This window comes from the organism of the source record quoted next, unplaced genomic scaffold, assembly GCF_019419815.1.
Source record: "Pyrus x bretschneideri cultivar Hongxiangsu unplaced genomic scaffold, Pyrus_bretschneideri_v1 Contig3, whole genome shotgun sequence".
NCBI lineage: Eukaryota > Viridiplantae > Streptophyta > Magnoliopsida > Rosales > Rosaceae > Pyrus > Pyrus x bretschneideri.
Window position 1 is genome coordinate 9,520,510 of NW_025999612.1, and position 20,524 is coordinate 9,541,033.

General features: G+C 38.6%; 2 protein-coding genes and 1 pseudogene across 2 annotated transcripts; 2 read left to right on the forward strand and 1 right to left on the reverse strand.

The window, feature by feature from the left end:
* The first annotated feature begins 3,597 nt into the window (after nt 1-3,597).
* LOC125479733 (LRR receptor-like serine/threonine-protein kinase RGI3) lies at nt 3,598-8,204 on the forward strand. Its single transcript, XM_048589470.1, has 2 exons — nt 3,598-6,523; nt 7,477-8,204. The coding sequence occupies exons 1-2, from the start codon at nt 3,652-3,654 to the stop codon at nt 7,959-7,961; spliced, it is 3,357 nt and encodes a 1,118-aa protein (XP_048445427.1). The 5' UTR covers nt 3,598-3,651; the 3' UTR covers nt 7,962-8,204.
* Nucleotides 8,205-10,931: 2,727 nt separating this feature from the next.
* Nucleotides 10,932-15,027, reverse strand: LOC125479798 (cell division cycle protein 48 homolog). The gene is made up of 9 exons (XM_048589822.1): nt 14,969-15,027; nt 14,212-14,377; nt 13,889-14,117; nt 13,000-13,766; nt 12,689-12,910; nt 12,485-12,556; nt 12,123-12,404; nt 11,634-11,993; nt 10,932-11,354 (listed from the first exon to the last, which is right to left on the reverse strand). Exons 1-9 carry the CDS (start codon nt 15,025-15,027, stop codon nt 11,058-11,060), a joined length of 2,454 nt encoding a protein of 817 aa, XP_048445779.1. The 3' UTR covers nt 10,932-11,057.
* A 1,071-nt stretch (nt 15,028-16,098) lies between these two features.
* LOC125479799 lies at nt 16,099-19,513 on the forward strand (annotated as a pseudogene).
* The last annotated feature ends 1,011 nt before the right edge of the window (nt 19,514-20,524 follow it).

Consider the following 20,524-nt stretch of genomic DNA (forward strand, 5'->3'; position numbering starts at 1 on the left):
ATAGGCCTACAAGACAATCAAATTTCTTTTTTTTCAATAATACAAACGGGAAATCGAACACAAAATCTCAAAAAAAATCTAAAAAAGGATGATTGTATTTGATAATTTTTAGTTCAATATTGGATTGGTAGTGGTAGATAGCAAATATTATAGAAGACAAATTAGAGAATGAGTGAGATGGATGTATAATATAGTGAAGTGATACGTCTACTATTTGTGATGGGATGTGCTTGTCTCTTTCCCTTTGCCAACGACAATGCAAAAAGGACTAATAATACACTGAAAAGATGTATGTCCTGTACTTAAAACTGAAATCTCTGTAGAGCTTAAAGATCAGATGATTTCGGTCGTTCAAGATAATGATTCAGATTCTTAGTTTATGTGAAGTAGGCCAATAAAATGGACAATAAAAAACACAAAATTTAAAATTTATACTTCGGATTACCTGGTCCGTTGGCTTCGTACACAAAAAGCCAAAGAGCTTCTTGATTCTTATCTCCCTCTTCTCCCACTTTCTCTCACCTCTCATGTGCAAAGCAAAACCCTAACTAGCCCTCCTCGCAATCACGTGCTTGGATTCCTAATTAAACACACTTGTAAGATAATTTGATTGGATTAATAGCAAACCACTCAGTCAAGTCACGAGGCTGCAAGCAAGCAAGGCATTATGTGTGTGGCTGACTAAACATAATTAAATAATATAATCAAAACCCAAATCTTAATTAAAAACACAAGGGATTCGTATTATTCTCATTATGGCCTCTTGTCACACGACACCACGTGACCGGTTTTCCCCCCACTAATTGCAATTCTCGAGTGTTAGTGGGATTTAAGTATTTAATAGAAAATTAAGGTGGCAGATTTAGTGGGTTGCTGGCCACCAAGTCAAACAATCCCACCAAGCAATATAAATCTGGTTGATTATAATTGGATGAAATTATTATTTAGCTAGATTATGATCTAGTAAAAATATGATGGATTTGAGAGCTAAATAAATCAGATTGGTGTGCTATTTTTTTTATTTTTAAAATTCTTATCCAGAGGAATCATTCTAAAAGAATATGAAATTTATAGGATGAAATAAGCTCAAGCAATAAGAGCAGATGACATTTTACCGTAATGGTGAAAAACAATTTTGTGTATACACTCTGATGCGAGTTCGATCTCCAATGATCCCCTTTTCTGGCCTTTTCCCCTCTCCTTCCTCCCCTCCTCTCTCAATTTCCTCTTCTTCTTTCTCTTTCTACAGAGAAGCTAAAACAAGATGATGATGCGGCTTAATCTTGAGCATTCAAATAAGAGGGGAGGAGAGGGAGAACGAGAGGGGAGAGAATCTAGATCTATTTCAAATAATATGAACATATCTTATTTTAGGTTATCATTGAAAGAATAATGTGCAAATGAGAAATTTTATTTGGACCCATATATCCTCTTTTTACACTCAACTTATTTTCTATACCCATATTACTTTTAACTAATCTATCAATATCTCTTTAACCCAAATTTACAACCTAAAGTACTTTCACAAACCCAATTCAATACGTAAATTTATCTTTACATCCATTTATAAAATATAAATCCAAAATCGAGAACCGTATGATACTTGAAATGAAGCATTAAGAACTGTACCGAAGCATGTTGCAAAGAAGGTAGATACCAAAGCAACAAGGTACAACAAAGAGGTGAACAATTGCAGGCCTTGATTATTAAATCATAGACTGATGCCAAGGAAATTAAAATTTCATGATATAGTCTCCATCTCCATCTCCATCTCCATCTCCATGTTCTTTATTTCTTTTTATGTTTTAAAATACAAAAAAAATTATTGTAAGTATTGGTTGTCATGATCACATTCTGATGAGAAAAATGGAGTATTGACTTAAGAATTTAATTCAATTGGAGTTTTGGTTTTTAATTTAAAAATTGGCGAGTCATGGTTCCAAACTTGTTATAGTGTAGATCAATGATCTTTTTGGATAACTCAGTTAAAACTTTTGTCTCTTATTTTTTTTTTTTTTCTCTTGTAACTCTTTATTTTAGCCAGAATGGACATAAGATAAAGATTGCGTGGTGGTAGAGATTGATTATTGAGTGTGGGTTTATTGATAAATTTTAGTTTCATTGTTAATTTCATCTTGTACTTCATAGTAATTATGCAATAGGATAAATTTGGGTGCAGAGGTGGTTATATGGGTTCAAATAAAATTTCTCTGTACAAATATTTCACTCAAATCGAAATTTGTTTAGTTATCTTATTGTGACTAGAGACGAACATAATTGTTGATAAACAATGAAATGTTCACAATAATAATAGAATGACTGAATGATTTTTTTGAGTTGATTAAATTTTTATAAAGATGTTATATGAATGATGACCTAAAAAATAAATTGATCGAATCGTGAAATTACTATGTGGTCCGAGTCCATACTAGTGTTTAGCGCTGTATTATGTGTGTATATGTATAAATGTGTATATACAGTATATGGATTACTGTATAATGCAGTATCTTACTGGAGCAGTACTTGAATGCAAACTCTATTGAGAACCATACATTTCTGTTCGAGTCCATATTTTTCTAATATAGATTTGGATCCAAATCTGAGCTCAGTTTTAACGTTAGGATTAGGATCTGCAATTTTACAGTAGATATGAATATTATTGCTTAAAATAATATGGACATGGAGCCAATATAAACAAGTATATAGTATTTCACCTTTCAGCTTTGTTTTTCATTTTACAGCTTTTGAAAAACTTTTAAATGGTGACTTTGGAATCGAAAACTTTCCAGATCTCTGTGTCCGTAGTCGTCGGTCCGACCATTCAATTTAAATTATTTGATACTCATTAATTCATTTCACAAGTTTATTTTATACAAAATCGAGTTTTTGAACGGTTCAGATTTCGAGATCCGTCGACTTCAGATAAAGAGATCTGAAAAGGATATCAATTCATGGTTGGATATAAACAATTTTACCATTTTGATACACAAAATTCACATGCTTGCCGACACACACGTAAATAAAAATAGGTTACATCTTTCTTTACAGAGAGTGTATATCAAGTTGCCAACAACTATGTCAATTTTTTGTGTCTGAATATCGTATTTTCAGTCCAATCGTTTTCTGAATTTCATGCAAAAAATCAAAGAATATGATGAAAAAAAGAAATACAAATCCAAGAGACAGTGAAAGATCATTGTCCATGTCCGATGCCCAAAAATATAAAAAAGGAAAAGTTCATCATAAAAAAACAAAGAAAAAAAATATATATAGAAAAACCTCACCCACCCATCTCTTTCTACCCCACCAATTGTTTTCAAAAAAAAAAAAAAAAAAGTTATCCCCTCCTCCTCTTCCCTCCACCTATATCCTTCCTTCAACTGTAAAACAAATAAAAAAATGCAGAAAAAAACAACCATCTAAAATTCCATTTCACTCTGCTCAAACATCATGGCCTGGCTGTTGCTCTTCTTGGATCCCGAGCTTTTGGGTCCTAAACCCTATTTAATATATAACATCCTAGCCCACCAACATGATTGGCTTCCTCTCCTTGTCCCTCCCTCCTAGGCAGCTGCTGCACCTCCTCCCCCTCCTCCTCCTCGGACTTCTCACCCCTTTCTTTCCGTAGCCTGCAGCCAGCTGTTTGTTGTAATGCCTGTTCATCCATGGACGACCCTCCTCTCCTCCTCCTTATTCATGTTGCTTCTCCTCTCTTTTTCTCTCGCCGCCTCGGCCTTGAACCCGCAAGGTCGAGCTTTGCTCTCGTGGAAGCAGAGTCTCAACGGCTCTGTTTCCACGAGTGCATTGGGAAATTGGGACCCGAATGACGAAGCGCCGTGCGGGTGGTTTGGGGTCACCTGCAACTCCAACGGCCAAGTTGTGGAGTTGAATTTGAAGTACCTTGATTTGCTGGGTCAGCTCCCTTGTAACTTCACCTCGTTGTCGACCATCACCAAGCTCACGCTCTCCGGCACCAACCTCACCGGCTCGATCCCGAAACAGATTTCCACTCTCAGAGACCTCACCGTACTGGACTTGAGCGACAATGCATTAACCGGCGAAATCCCAACCGAGATCTGCTCGCTGCCGAAGCTCGAGCAGCTTCACCTCAGCGCGAATCGATTGGAAGGCGAAATCCCAACCCAAATCGGCAACCTCACCAGCTTGAAATGGCTGGTTCTTTACGACAACCAGCTCAGCGGCAACATTCCGAAATCGATTGGCGATTTGCACAATCTTGAAGTGATCAGAGCCGGCGGGAACAAGAACCTCGAAGGCCCTGTGCCCCACGAGATTGGAAGCTGCAACAATTTGGTAATGCTGGGATTGGCAGAAACCAGCATTTCGGGCTTCCTCCCTCCATCTCTTGGCCTCCTCAAGAAACTCGAAACACTCGCAATCTACACCGCCTTGCTCTCAGGTCCGATCCCACCGGAGCTTGGAGACTGCTCCGAGCTCCGGGACATCTATTTGTATGAGAATTCGATAACGGGATCGGTCCCAAGCCAATTGGGGAAGTTAAACAACCTTCAGAACCTTCTTCTCTGGCAGAACAACTTGGTGGGAGTCATTCCGCCGGAGCTCGGCAACTGCCTGCAGCTATTAGTCATTGACATCTCGATGAACTCATTGACTGGAATCATTCCCCTGTCTTTCGGAAACTTGACTTCGCTTCAGGAGCTGCAGCTGAGCGTCAATCAAATATCGGGCGAGATTCCGGCGCAGCTCGGAAACTGCCGGAAACTGACGCACATCGAGCTCGACAATAACCAGATCACCGGTTCGATACCGGCGGAGTTCGGAAACTTGTCGAACCTTTCTCTTCTTTTCTTGTGGCAGAACAAGCTCGAAGGAAACGTTCCGCCTTCGATTTCCAACTGTGTGAACCTCGAGTCCGTTGATTTGTCACAGAACGGCTTGACGGGGCCGATTCCCGGAGGACTCTTCAATCTCCAGAATCTCACCAAGCTGCTGCTGCTATCTAACAACTTCTCCGGTGAAATTCCGTCGGAAATCGGAAACTGCTCGTCGCTGATTCGGTTTCGGGCCAGCGGCAACAAACTAGCGGGAGGGATTCCGCCGCAGATTGGGAATTTGAGAAACTTGAATTTCTTGGATCTTGGATCGAATCGGCTTAGTCGAACCATACCGGAGGAGATCTCCGGCTGCCGGAATCTGACGTTTCTGGATTTGCATTCCAATTCGATTGGGGGAGATTTGCCTGGAGGTTTTGATAAGCTTGTATATCTCCAATTCGTGGATTTCTCAGACAATTTGATCGAAGGGACGTTGAGACCTGGAATAGGATCACTGAGTTCACTCACCAAGCTCGTTTTGGGAAATAATCGGTTCGCGGGTGCGATTCCGAGTGAACTCGGTTCGTGCTCGAAGCTACAGTTGTTGGATTTGAGCGGGAACGAGCTGACAGGGAATATTCCGGCGAGCTTGGGCAAGATTCCCGCGCTGGAAATCGCTCTGAACCTGAGCTTGAACCAACTCTCCGGCGAGATACCGAAGGAGTTCGCCGATTTGGACAAGCTCGGGATTCTAGACGTCTCTCACAATCAGCTCTCCGGCGACCTCCAATTTCTTGCGGACATGCAAAATCTCGTGGTCCTCAATATCTCGCACAACAACTTCTCGGGGAGAGTCCCAGACACGCCTTTCTTTTCGAAGCTTCCACTGAGCGTCTTGTCCGGCAATCCCTCGCTCTGTCTCTCCGGAAACAACCAGTGCTCCGCCGCGAACAAAAATCCCAACGGATCCCGCCGCCGCAATGTAGCAGCGCGCGTGGCCATGGTGGTGCTACTGTGCACCGCGTGCACGCTTCTTCTCACGGCGTTCTACATTATCCTCGGAGCAAAGATGCGGGGCCCGGCCGGACTCTTCAGAGGGTCCCATGAGCCCGACCCGGAGGACGACAGCGAGTTAGACGTGGGCCCACCGTGGGAGGTTACGCTTTACCAGAAGCTCGATCTGTCGATTGTCGACGTGGCGCGAAGTTTAACTCCTTGCAACGTCATCGGACGGGGCCGCTCGGGCGTCGTTTATCAAGTCACCATCCCCTCAGGCTTATCCATAGCAGTAAAAAGATTCCGTCCGTCAGAGAAATACTCGGCCTCCGCATTTTCCTCGGAGATTGCCACGTTGGCAAGAATACGACACCGTAACATCGTACGGTTACTCGGTTGGGGCGCGAACCGGAGGACGAAGTTACTGTTTTACGACCATCTGGCCAACGGTAATCTGGGTTCGTTACTGCACGACGGGTGCGCAGGATTAGTGGAGTGGGACACCCGGTTCAGGATAGCGTCGGGCGTGGCGGAGGGGTTGGCATACTTGCACCACGATTGCCAGCCGGCTATCTTACACCGCGACGTGAAGGCGCAAAACATTCTGCTGGGGGATCGATACGAGGCCGTTTTGGCGGACTTTGGACTTGCTAGGCTGGTGGAGGATGATCCAAACGGTCCATTTTCAGCCAACCCCCAATTTGCCGGGTCCTACGGCTACATTGCGCCGGGTAAAGTTTAAAAAACAATTAATTTCGTTTTAGTTGTCTTAATCATGGGTTTTACTTTTAACCATCATTGTCTTTGCTCAGTCATTATACCCGTTATGAATGACTTCTGATTGTGGTAATTAGACTTTTAATTAAGCATGTTTAGGAAAAGAACTTAGTCTAAACACATCAAATTTAGCTTGTAGACAGTAATTTGACATCAATTAGTGATTACCATTAGACTTTTGGTTCAATTATGAGTTTGATTAGGTGACTTTAGATGAATATGATGGAATTGATGTGAGTATGACAGATGTTAATCATGTCTAGCAGGAAGAGAACCTCCGCCATTACCAAATTTTCATCCAATTAGATGTACTCGGAAAATTTTCTCGCTATCAGTATCACTCACATCATATGATAAGATATAGATAGAAAGAGAGCGCTGTATCTGGGATGGAAAGCTAGAATCCACTAAGTGGGACTCAAGATGGGCAAGTAGTAGTACAGCTTTAGTAGACGGACCCTTCTAATTGTAGCTTTTCTTGTTGCTTAGTATTTGTTTAGTTAAATCACCATATGGTCCAGATGCTGTTGGGGTTATTGGAAAAAGGGACTTTAAACCGTGTGACATGACATGTCTTTCACCTTGCGATATCAAGTGTCCAAAACATCACATTCTTGGTGCTAGCTAACATCAAAAGATGCTTACTTTTTGAGCAATATTTGCATGGTTTTCATTTCATCTTTTTGCATTTGTCTTCCTCTCAGAAAACCGAAAATTTTACGGTGCTTCTGAGTGTCGTGTTTTTAAAAAAATTAATTATTGAGTCTCGGGTATTGTATTTTTGTGAAAAATCTAACGGTTAAAACTCCTGATATATAGAATTCATCGGTATATATCAGAAAATCTCCTTAAAAACTTGCATAGTTTTCCACAACACCAGAGCTGATAATTCAGTTGTTATCTGCAGAATATGCCTGCATGCTAAAAATCACTGCAAAAAGCGATGTGTATAGTTATGGGGTTGTCCTTTTGGAGATCATAACTGGGAAAAGGCCAGTGGACCCATCATTCACAGATGGGCAACATGTGATTCAGTGGGTCCGAGACCACCTGAAGAGCAAGAAGGACCCTGTTGAGATTCTTGATCCTAAACTTCAAGGTTATCCAGACACACAGATACAAGAAATGCTCCAAGCTCTTGGAATCTCACTCCTCTGCACCAGCAACCGGGCGGAGGATCGTCCCACGATGAAGGACGTGGCGGCATTGTTGAGAGAAATTCGACACGATCAGGGCCCGGTGGCAAGCGAGGTGCATAAGCCGGCTACCAACGCCTTGAAGAATTCATCGTCTTCTGTGACACCGGCTCAGTTGCTTCAGCTGCAAGGCTCCTCTCGTTGCTCACTTGCTTACTCATCTGCTTCAGCTGGTTATCTGTCAGGAACTCAATAACAATAATGTCATATGTTGTATTAGTTGAAAACATATAATTATTTGTTAGGAATTAGGATTAGTTGTGAGATTATTTGTAGGATTAGGGCAACATAATATGGGCATTGCCAAAGAGTGCTTAATTTGCAAGAGTGATATGGATTAATTGATATCACAAGTTGAGCACAGTGATTGTACAGCAACTTGACATTATTGTACTAATTAGTGAGTAATGAATGAGAGGCCAGCCATCAATTTCTTGAATTTCAATTTACTTTCACATCTTATTAATGTTACGGATAATGAGTTGCAATCCACATACAGCATGCGTACGAACGGTTGTTAATGATTTTTATTAGCTCGTAAGTCTTTTCAAATATCAGTTAATCACATGCATTATCCTTGAAAATGACGCTTAATTCAATTTGTCGGGCTATGGAACAAACTCCCATGCCATTGGCCTGATTCTTTTCTTTAATAAACGACAAATTTCAATACAGTATCAACACTATGTCAATGTTACTATGACCAACATAACGTACAGACATGATATCGAAGCAATTTCAACAACATCGATGCACATTCATTCTCTAGAGTAAAGAACAAACGTCATACATAGAGAAATTCTATAATTCGATAATATGAGAGAGAGAGAGAGAGAGAGAGAGAGAGAGAAGGGGGACAACAAAACTACTTCTATTGCTTGAATGTGAAGTCATTTTCCATAATTTGTTTCTCAAAAATGCGTGTGTTGTGTGCATGCAGATTGCAGATACAATGTCTTATTTTTCTCTTCTCGGGGATGTGAAGGTGGGCGAGAGAAAGGTAGGGGATTTATGTGTGGTGGGGAAATGTGGGCAGCTATTATAATTTGAGAAGCCAACCTCCTTATCTTTCCCACAGTCGCTGTTTTAAAGATAATCAGCAGCATCAAGGCCCACCATGTGATAGTATTGGACACAAGAATTTATCTTAATCAGAATGAACAAATAATATCTAAATCTTTTTATGAAATCATGGTTGTAGCTACATTGTTTAGAACGGATGCACTCGAGTTTGAATTGTAAAGAACTTCATCTTAGAAGTTTACTAAAGATTGCATTTACTAATACAGAGTCGGGTTATTTCTCATACCGTCAATTAATTTTATAGGAGAATTTAAATTTGTTCATGGTATTATAGTAAGTTAATCCATGTGTGAAGCCTAGGCTTACAAGTGCTCTACGTCATCCGATTTGTTTTGTTTATATGTAAGAACGGAAAATTCCTCACACCTTATCACACGTATGTGGCCGTTTTAGGATTTGAAGAAATGTCTAACATTGAGTTGAGCCAAACTTGTATGTCCTTATAACGAGTTGGGTTAGTCTATATATTGACAATTGGTTTTATGATAAATCATTCATGTAGTTTGGATTAGTATAAAATAAAATGTTGCTTGTATGAAAACAATATTGTATCATAAGAGTATTTATTCTGTATTTCAGCTTTAATTTATGGCTAGCTACATTTTATACCTTTCAAGTTTGAGGTGACTTTTGAGGTTTCATTTTCTCAATATCGCACCCTTAAGTTTTGAAATTGTATCCGTTTACACCTTTTGTCTCTTTAAACATCTAACCATCTATTAAACTGATGAGTATTTTTGTCAATACAATGCAAATTTGTCTTACATGTTAACTTATATAAGAATCTCAAGCTTACCAAATCATCAGTTTAATGAATTATCATATAATAAATCCGACCGAACACACATATTAAAACAATTTTAACACCTCCAATATAAAAAAATTAAAAAGTTATAATCCGTTTTAAAAATCACTCCAAACCTAAAAACCTAAAAGTTATAGAATGAAAATATTTAGCAGTATCTTCCATACTGGTGCAGAAAGGTAGACAGCAAAGAAAAGAAAAGGATACCTGTCTGGTGATCCTTTGCTCGCTTGAGCTCACGTGATACACGTGCTAGCATGTGAGATGAGAGATCTGAGATCTCTTATTTTCTTGGCGTTGATATTACTTTTTTTTTTTTCAAAAGCACACATCAAAGATTCCCAGTGTAGATCATGAGGGACTTGTATGGCTGTATATGCAGCAGTTTGCAACGTTGTAGGGTCCACTGTTCATGATCTAACGGCTATATGATGCTCAAAGGCCTAAGGAAACCAAGGCAGGCGTGGAGCCCAGTTTTTGTTATTCACATTCTTAGTTACTATTACAGATGGAAATGTTAGGTCAGTCGCAAATGCGTTTGCACGGGTTGATTATGGCCGTTCATACTTTTTGATCTAGTTAGTTTTCAGTCACTTATGTTTGTAAGACGCATAAAATATGAACGGCTAGTTCAATTCATGGGCACGTGAACGATTAATCCTAACACTTCTTTATCATGTCAATATTTGGCACTTGATCTACAAGGTAAGTGAGACATCTCATATGTTATTCCTTTGATCATACTTGTATGCAAATTTAAAGAAAATGTATGCCTCCATCACCAAGTATTAAGTCTACCTTATTTTTTTTTTAAATAATAATTTGATTTGTGACTTTCAATTTGTTGGGAGGGAGAAAGGGTACATCTGAAAATTTAAGACCCAAAAGAGACGTTGTCTTTGTTAATGTGAGAGTTTAGTTTTCTTTGGTAGAAGGTCACTAAAGTAGGGTTTATTTGGAACTACCTTTAAAATAGTTAAAAACGTTTTTTTGTAAAAATATTTTTGAAATTAAATTTTAATAAAAAATCCAAATGAATTTTAGAAAAACACTTAAAAGTGCACCCTACAAAAAACACATAACTGGTGCTTCTTACAGAAAACACTTATTTTTAAAACCCATTTTTAAAAATAAAAAAAAAAAACCACTTTCAGTCATTTTAAAATCACTCTCAAATGAGGCTATAATTGTTATTTATCAGACAAAGATTGCAGAACAATAACCAATTCGGTAGTCTAATTTACTTTCATCCAAATATTTATACAATAAACAAAATATGACCTCAAAGTTAATATTTATTACATTAATATGACAATTCTTCCTCATCAAAGTATAACCTCAAAGCTGAATATTTACCTAGGCTGCTAAAGTATCTAAAAGCTCAAAAAGAATTGGTTGTAATTCTCAATCGTAGAGATCATCTTCCTCTCCAGCAACTGTGGCTGAAGAAAATGGGGTTGGAGCTGCTTCTCCTCCATTGTTCTCTGTCTGTGGAAATCGAAATTCGGATCCAAACCCTCGAGATTGCTGCAAAGTCTGAGCAAACACCTGGTACTTCATGATGTCTGCATCACTCACACTTCTTCGGGCATGTTTCATCGATTCCTCAAAGTGCACTGGCTTGATCTCGGGTCCCTTATCAGTTTCATCTTCCTCCATGGCTTCGGAGTTCTCGTTCTTTCTTCTTTGCCTCTCAATATCCTATAAATGTTTAAAAAGAGGAAAAGATTAGCATAATTTTCACGAGTGTTGTGATTTTCATGTGATTTATAAAAGAAATTTAGAATCAACTTCAACCAGCATCTATGGATCATGTTTATGCTGCGATTAGGTTTCTTGTGTGTCAAGGAATGTTAAGGAAATTTTGTATTAGAAAACGAAAAAAATCTATAAGGAGCATAAATTTTCTTCTGCAATTAGGCTTCTTGCTTGTGCTGCAAATAATTGCTTAATTAACTCAAGTGGGAGAAAACCTCTTACCTTCTCAATGTCTTCTCTGATGGCATATTTGCAGGCACGTTGACATATCTCGATGATATCTGCACCACTAAAACCGCGCGTATAACGGGCAAGAGCTGCTAGGTCAATATCCTTAGAGATGGGTGACTTGCGCAGACATGCTTTAAAAATCTGAAGGCGCGAAGCCTCATCTGGGAGCGGGATGTAGATAAGTTGGTCAAGACGTCCAGGCCTGAGCAATGCCGGGTCAATAATGTCTGGCCTGTTTGTCGCCCCAATGACAAAGACGGTTTTCTTTGCATTCATTCCATCCATTTCGGTTAGAAGTTGGTTCAAGACTCTGTCTCCGGCACCACCAGCATCCCCCACAGAATTGCCACGCTGATAGAGGAGGGGGTTTGTGAGTTAGTTCAAAGTGCAAAATAGTTAACCTCAAAAGAAACAAGTAAATTAACCCGTAAACAGAATTTAGAATGTGATTGAAGGGAACAAAAATATAATCGTAAGTACCTGAGTTGCAATTGAGTCTAGCTCATCAAAGAAAAGAACACAAGGAGCGGATTGGCGAGCCTTGTCAAATATCTCGCGCACATTTGCCTCACTTTCTCCGAACCACATTGTTAGCAGCTCAGGTCCTTTGATACTGATGAAGTTGGCTTGACATTCATTGGCAATTGCCTTGGCGAGAAGGGTTTTCCCACAGCCAGGTGGTCCATAAAAGAGAACGCCTTTAGAAGGTGACATCCCAAATTTCTCAAACATCTCTGGATGCTCCACGGGGAGTTTAATAGTCTGCCAGAGGTAAAGTAATTAGTATAAATTTGGTCCAAAAATATTACGTATTGAAGAGGAAGATGAATCGAATCACAAACCTCTTGAAGTTCTCTTTTGACGTTCTCCAACCCGCCAATGGCATCCCACGAAACATTAGGTACGTCCACAACCTGTAAACAAAGAAAACAAGTTATCATTCTCAAGTCCAAAGATATTCTAACTCTCTGAGTAGCAACTTCTAAAAAACAAGTAAAGCTTGCTACCCCAAAACTTCAAAAAAAAAAAAAAGTGTTAAAACTTACAGTTTCGCGCAAGGCAGAAGGATTTGTAGAGGACAGTGCGGTCTGGAAGTGTTCATTCGTCACAGCCATCGAATTCAACACCTCAGCATCAATCGTATCGTCTTCCAAGTCAATAACATCCATTTTTTCACGGATGCACTGGAGCGCAGCCTCTGTGGAGAGAGCGGCAAGATCTGCACCAACAAAACCATGGGTATCTTTTGCAACTCGTTCGAGATCAACCTGTAATAGTAGCAAAACACCAAGTAATTAACATAATTTATCGCAATGCAGGATAAACGATATGAAAATTTGAGGATAGAAGATCTTACATCATCTGCAAGTTTCATCCTCTTTGTATGGATTCGCAAAACTTCCAATCTTCCAACTTCATCCGGGACACCAATGTCAATCTCTCTATCGAATCTTCCAAATCTCCTTAGAGCAGGGTCGATGCTGTTTGGCCTATTCGTTGCTCCCATTACAATGACATGCGCACGGGACTTAAGGCCGTCCATTAAAGTCAGGAGCTGGGAAACTATACGCCTTCCCACTTCACCGTGGGTCTTTTCCCTCTTCGGAGCAATAGAATCCATCTCATCAATAAAAATGATTGAGGGTGCATTCTTTTCAGCTTCCTCAAACGCCTTCCTCAAGTTGCTTTCACTTTCACCTGCCATCTTGGACATTATTTCAGGTCCATTGATCGAAAAGAAGAACGCTCCAGTCTCATTTGCTACAGCCCTTGCAATCAATGTTTTCCCCGTCCCGGGTGGCCCATAGAGTAAAATCCCCTTCGGGGGTTTCACTCCAATCGATTCGAAGAGCTGTGGATGTCTAAGAGGCAGTTCTACTAACTCGCGTATCTGAGCCATTTGCTTTCGAACACCTCCAACATCATCATATCCTACATCCTCTAGTCTTTCCTCGTCCTCGCGTTTGACAGGCTCTCCCTCACAGAAAATCTCAGTATCCGGCGCAACAATGCAGTACTCATCAGGGTCTGTCTCAATGATCTTGAACTCAATGCTTCGCATCATGCCCTGAACCAGGAAAAGATCACCCTTCCTCACAGGGCGGTAAGCTTCCGCAAAGTATGCTGTCAACCAAGTAACAATGTTAAGAGACATGTCACAGAAGCACATAGTGTAATTGCAAAAAAAATATTTATGTGTGACATAAACAGTCAAAAAGGAAATAATTTTCGAAGAGAATACTCACGCTTCAAATATGCATCGAATAAGCTTCCTGTCACGCCTTCAATTGTATCATCGATTGGAAGGATGTGAACCTTCTTTCCATACTTGACATCATGGCAGAGACGAACAGACACAATATCCCCGAGGCGAACCCTAAGATTAGCTCTCACAACTTTGTTCATTCTGATTTTCGGCGCCTCGCATTCGTTATCAGCCATAACAACGCAAATTGTGTCTCTCCTTTTCTTCCCCTGTACACCCAAAAAATGAAATAGTGAGATTTAATTTCTAGCCATTAGACACTTAAAGTTCGAGGCATTAGAAACATAGAAGAGCGAAATATACCTTAATTAAAACAGTGTCTCCACGGAAAAACTGAAGCTTTTCCATTGCAGAAGGGTGCAAGGAAATCACAGAATTATCATCATTGACAGCTTCATCAACAACAAGGCGATTAGGAGACTTCTTTCGTTCCGAAATGGCGGTCGAAAAATCTTTCTTGTTACTTTTCCTGTATTTGCAAAAATAAATACTTTAGTTTCTACTTTCTCGTAACGAAGCACTCATCAAAAACCAAAAAGGAAAATCACCAATGTGCATAAATTAAGAATCTAACGAATATCAAATTGTATCATTCAAAACCAAAATCCAGCAATACAAGACTTTCGGCAAAAGTTAAACATGAACTCCCCGGTAATTTTGCGCTACAAAATTGTTATGTGGCTCTCTCCCCCTACCATAACCAAGCAATACAAACACAGCAGTACACGAGCATTCTTTGGAAACAAAAATATGGTGCAGAAAAAAGAAAGGTTGAATCTATGGAGTTCAAGATTAGCTAGAGCGGATGTGCTCCCCATGTGCACTGAGTTTGAATTTAGTCAGGGAGGTTTAGATTAGTTTAAAGTAGAATACCGTTTACATTGAATTAACAAAAACAAAAAGCACACGCATAGACACATATACACTGCCGTAAACCCTAAACCCTATTCAGTTTCATGAAGATTTTAGAAGTTAGGTTCTTTTCAAGAAATTTTCACACGAAACAAACAGAGGCTAATACGAACTGCGAGAGCAATAACATATGGCTACGAATACATACGGGTCCAAGGACGAAGACGGCTGGGATTGATCAGGAGCAGATGGACCAGGTGGCGCCATTGTTGCTGCTTCTTTGGTTTTGGTTTTTGGTGGTTTCTTTCGATCGTCAACAAAAGGCTTTTGGGAGTTTGGAAATCTGCAAAGTATGAGACGGTGAGAAAGGTGTTTCGTATTTATAAGGAGCTATAGAGAAAAGAGTGCACCTATTCCGTTTAGGAGTAGGGGGTCTCTCCAGCAAAGGAGTAGGAGTTATATTCCGGTTACTTGCGGAAAAAGATACTTCTCTGCCAACAGAAAAGTTATGGATTATTTATTGTTTGATCCCTGTAATTTGGGCGAAGTTCCACTTGGGTCGTTATAGCTTCAGTTGTTGGGGTTTAAGTACTTGTAATCTACTATTAAAAAAAAACTTAAATTGATATTTTTTTTGCTAAATTAAGGGTGGTGCTATTCTACACACATCTTTTTATCTTTTATATACACCTGTTAATTTAGTGTCATTTAATCATTTTTAATTCATTCAATTCGACGGCTGAAAATTAAGAAATGCATGAAAAAGGTAAGGCATGTTTGGTATCCTATTTGAAAATTTTAATCATTTCTCAGAACATTTCTTGAAAACAATTTTCTTTAAGACTTAAAAACTTGATTGGTTTGCGATTTAAAAATTTTAAATCTTAAGACTTAAATTAGACAAAGAGACCTAAAAAGATGGGGTCGCAGGAGTGGCAGAAATAGGAGAGAGGAGGAAAGAAAGTAAGAGATGATTGAAGGAAGGAGAAAGAACAGAGAGGATCGGATGAGATAGAGAGGAAGAGGAGTAAGAGAAAGAACCAAGAGAATGAAGATAACAGATTAGAGGAGAGACAAAAAAGGTAAAAAAAAAGAGAGAGAAAGAGGAAAAGAGAGAGAGATAGATTTGGAGTGAGAGGGGAAGAGTGAGAGAAAAGAAAATAGTGAGTTTAAGTTTAAAAACTCTAAAAACTCATTTTTTATGTTTTTAGATAATAGACTATATTTTTTAGTTAGTCTTGAGTTCAATTTTCGAAAATAATTCTATCAAACAAGTTTTCAAAGCCTAAAACTTGAAATTTGTATTTTAGTTTAAAAAGTTGATTCAAGTAGAATACTAAACATACCCTAAAATTTCGATTCTCGCTTTCGCACTATTGCTTCTATGAAATAAAAAGAAAACAAGATAGTAATTTTTGCACTTTTGTTTTTTTAGTTATTTGATTGAATACCTCAGCCAAAAATCAAGGGATAGAATTAAGCAGAGAAATGTAGAAAATCACAATTAGAGTGGAAATTTGGACCTCCTTTTGTATAATTTTGTTCTGTTGGTATTAAAATTACCCTTGACCAAAAAAAAAAAAAAAAGTCAATACTTTTGACAAAATTTTATTGGGCCCAGCCATAAAATCACTTCGGCTCTCTCTGGCCTGGCCTCAAGTATTCTTCTGCAAATCAAAGAGGGCGCGCGGAGAAACAGAACGTATGAAATCCGAATTATTATTTGACCATAAAAAAATGGAAATCCGAATTAACTCGATAGCATAAGTTACAAGAAGAAAACATGGGTATTCAAATTGAGGGGCAAATAGGGAAGGTGAACGGGAAAAAATTGGGGTACAATGAGTTCGTGGAGGGGTACATGGAGAAAAACCAGCCTGCGATGCTCACAGGTCTCATGGACGATTGGAGGGCTTGCAGAGGCTGGGTCACCGACAATGGCTTGTCAAGTCTTCAAATTTTCGCCACCCATTTCGGAAAATCCAAAGTTCAGGTACTAAATTTCTTGAAGAAAGCTGATTTCGGTGAAAATCATGAATTATGAAGTGTGCTTAGAAGGAATTAATCAGAATTAAGAGGATTGATTATGTGGTAATTAGATATTAGCTAACCCATCAGTTCTTTTTTGTTTTCTGTAGTTAAAGATTCAATATGTTTGGTGTAATATTGCAATGCTAAGTAATTTTAAGGTGATGTGTGATTGTCATGATTAAGAAGTATGTTAAGAGGAATTAAACATAATTAAGAAGATTAGCATTTTGGTAATTAGATATTAGAACCCACAACCCTTTTTATTTTGCTTGGTTTTCTGTAGTTTGTAGTAGAATTAATGGCTTAAAAGGTTCAGGCTTTGTGTATTTGATCAATTTAAGGTGAGGGGATAGTTTGTCATTGCAGATTGTGGTACCAGAGAATTCACAGATCAGAAGAGAACGAAAATGACCGTTGCGGACTTTGTCGAGAAATGGCTCGGGGACTCCATGCAGGAGCATAGTGAGGCTTCAGGTCACGAAGCTATGAGCCAAATGTTGCTATATTTACTCAGAAAAATAATGAAATAAGTTGCTCGGATTATCGTTTTGTTTACATGGGAGCAAAAGGTGACAGAATATTAGTGATACGTTCATTCTCTTTCTCTCGCTCTCTAGTCTTAGATATGATCAGACTCAAACTTTTTGAGATTAGCTGTCCCTTTCTTTGGTTTATGCAGGTACTTAGACTCCCCTTCATGCTGATGTTTTCAGGTCATACAGCTGGTCAGCGAATGTGTATGGCAAAAAGCGGTGGATTTTGATCTCGCCTTTCAAAGTCATCTTGTGTTTGGCAGGCAAGTTTACATTTACCTGCAATAATAGTGATCAGTTAGATCTATGTCGGGATGTTTTGATACTGTATTGCTTTGATGAAAGAAGCATGTATTTCTCTGCTTATCCAACTCTTACTCTTCTCTCTTTCTGTAGCTAAAGGCTGTGTATATAATATCTCTGGTGATGTTAGCGAAACTAATGTTCCTGGTTTTTCAAAGGTAAATCATCAATCTATATCTTCAAGTTTTCTCTTGTCTAGTTGTATTTTTGCTGCTTTTCGTGTGTTGAGATTGTGTATTCTTCTATTGAGCAGGCAATCTGGTTGGAGCGCATTCAAGAACCAAATGAGATTATCTTTGTACTGAGCAGATGGTATCATCAAGTCCATAATTTGGTATTTCTTCAAGTTTGTTTTGTGCTTGTTGTTCCATTCTATCATAAAATTTATCATCTTATTCGTGTTCGTAATGCTTTCAGGAAGATAGAATTTCCATTAACCACAATTGGTTCAACGCCAAGTATATCGTGTTAAATTGGCGATGCCAGTGTTCTATGGCACTAATTTATATCTATTTAATTATAGTGAGATTTGCTTTTGAGGGAGTACTACGAGGCTAGGGAGTACATAGAAGACATGAAGGATATATGTGATTTGAAGGTCTCTGCCAACGCAACCTTGCCGCTAATACAGGTAAAGTTTAAACTTCTGAAGAAAGCTTAAACTCGGTAGAAGACGGTTATCCTAATATTCTAGCAGGTCTACATGCAATAGCCTAAAGCTTGTTTAAACTTCCCCAGTGGCTAGTCCGAAGCACATGGCATAATCAACTTAGCTTCCGGAAGAGGGGTGGAATTCAGGATTTTAGAAAAAGAAAAGGAAAAATCATAATCTACTAGCTAATTGTTTCTTTTTAATGCAGGCATGAACTTCAGTGATTTCTTAATCTTCCTTGCACGGTTCTCCTTGGCCAACTTGATCCAACTTCGTTATCTTGCTAGAAAGAATGGAAATCACACTCGGAATTCATCCCCAATAGCTTAGAATTTCACCTTCAACCTTGCAACTGTTCAAAAAGTTGCATCTAATATAAAATCTGTTGAAGATCTGACAGGAAGTCATGGATTTCATTTGGATTTCCGGGAAACCTTAACTGATCCTGAGTTCTTTAAACTTAATACTGATTTGGGAAGTATATATGGGATGGTACACATGCAACCGGACTGGAATTGTGATACTAAGAAAGGAAAACTAATGAAAAAGGCTTGAAAACTTTGAGTTTTAATCAAAATGACAAAAAGGTGTTGTAAGTGAATAGAACTCTCCCTTCTAAGAAAGCTTGGTTAGATGATATGAGGGACATGGACATTGTAGGAACTTGTAGGTCTCAAGTCTGTACTGCCAAGGGTCTTGTTAAATTTATAGAGCATGCTGTTGCGGAATTCATGTATGTTTAAACTGCAGAAGATGTTTCGCCCTCTAAATTGTATAATGAAAAGAGTTTCATGAGAATTGTTATCCAGCTACAAGATGTCCATGGTGAACTACTGGTTCTGTGCATCTTGACCTTTTTTTGTGTTGCTTCAACGCCAAGAACAAATCTGCCTGCAGCGCTGCTTTTTCGGCTTAGGAGGGTTTGTTAAACTTCCGGCACAATTGCCCTTTTCATTTATGAAGGTTTGATTTTCGGTTGTGGGATCCGAATGGCAAGAATGGTCATGCCAACTCGAAGTTTGAACAACTCTACCGAGTCGCTGAATCCACTGGTATCACTCTATGAATCTTCATCTTAACTAAACGATCACTTTCTTTTCCTCCGTGCACCGCTGTACATATTTTCTTTTTGGATGAAGTTCAAATGATGATTAAGTAGTTCAGCTTGCTTTACTTTGTTACTTGCATCGTACTTTAATGATGTTTAAATGTGGTAAATAGGAAGTGTTGAATCTTATTAACGCATTTCATGATTCATATGCCCCAGAAAGTAAAAGCTAAAAAGAAATGTCTCCTTCTCCTCCTGTTTTATTTGCTTTCACGTTAAGCGGTCTTCTGGTGCTTTTACTTTTACATATACATACATACATACATACATACATAGATATATATATATATATATATGTATTGTAGGCCAAACATTGATTTGTTATCTGTAGTTTGTCGAAATTCCACTTTGGTCCTTATAAAGTTATGTAGTTTACTAATGGTTGTAATTTGATAATAGCTTAAACCCGTCAAGTTTTTTTAACAAAATTATCATGTGTATGAGTGTGTGAGGGTAAATGTGTGAAAAAAACATAGAATTAGTACACCATGCCTCAAATTTTGTCTAAACTAAAGGTAGAAAATGAAAAAACAAGAGTAAAAGTCATTCGTAAACTACAAAAATTGTAGGATTAGAAGGGATAATTTTTTTATCATCAGTGATTTATCATCTACCCTCAACTTATCTAATTAAAAAGTTATCTATTTTTTCATTCAACGTGCCTTGAATTTTATGAATTATTGCATCTAAACTAACATTTTCTATCAAACACAGCGTATAAGACTTAAATCGCGACAATTGAAACTCCTGAGATCGAACTAGAACTTTGCCCAAACCACATGGACCAAAGTATGCTTTCCCCCATAAAATCCTTGTCACATCCTTGTTCCTAAGCTTAAGCACAAAAAGATGGTGATGTGATGAAAGAATTGGTTGAGAAGTATGGAGTTAGGTAGGTAGGTAGGTAGTTTCCATCTACAAAACAGACCTAGCTTCTTTGCCCTCTCATTTCTCATACACTCTTATCCTCTCTTATTTGTGCGGTCACGTCAATATTTTATATTATTATTGTTTTTTCTCTTATTATCTATATAAAAAAATCAATATAAAATGTTGATATGATTTAACCGTGATCGCACAAAATAGAAAAAAATGAGAATTTATAAGAAGTAGGAGGGTAGAAAAGCCGGTCCCTAC

Excerpts from the sequence above, each read along its gene's own strand:
- LOC125479798 (XM_048589822.1), bottom strand. The coding sequence starts at position 15,027 with ATGGCGCCACCTGGTCCATCTGCTCCTGATCAATCCCAGCCGTCTTCG. Across the intron at positions 12,911-12,999 it reads GGATGAAACTTGCAGATGAT|GTTGATCTCGAACGAGTTGC; the intron begins GTAAGATCTTCT and ends CTACTATTACAG. Across the intron at positions 11,994-12,122 it reads TAGACTCAATTGCAACTCAG|CGTGGCAATTCTGTGGGGGA; the intron begins GTACTTACGATT and ends CTCCTCTATCAG.
- LOC125479733 (XM_048589470.1), top strand. The coding sequence starts at position 3,652 with ATGCCTGTTCATCCATGGACGACCCTCCTCTCCTCCTCCTTATTCATG. Across the intron at positions 6,524-7,476 it reads CTACGGCTACATTGCGCCGG|AATATGCCTGCATGCTAAAA; the intron begins GTAAAGTTTAAA and ends TGTTATCTGCAG.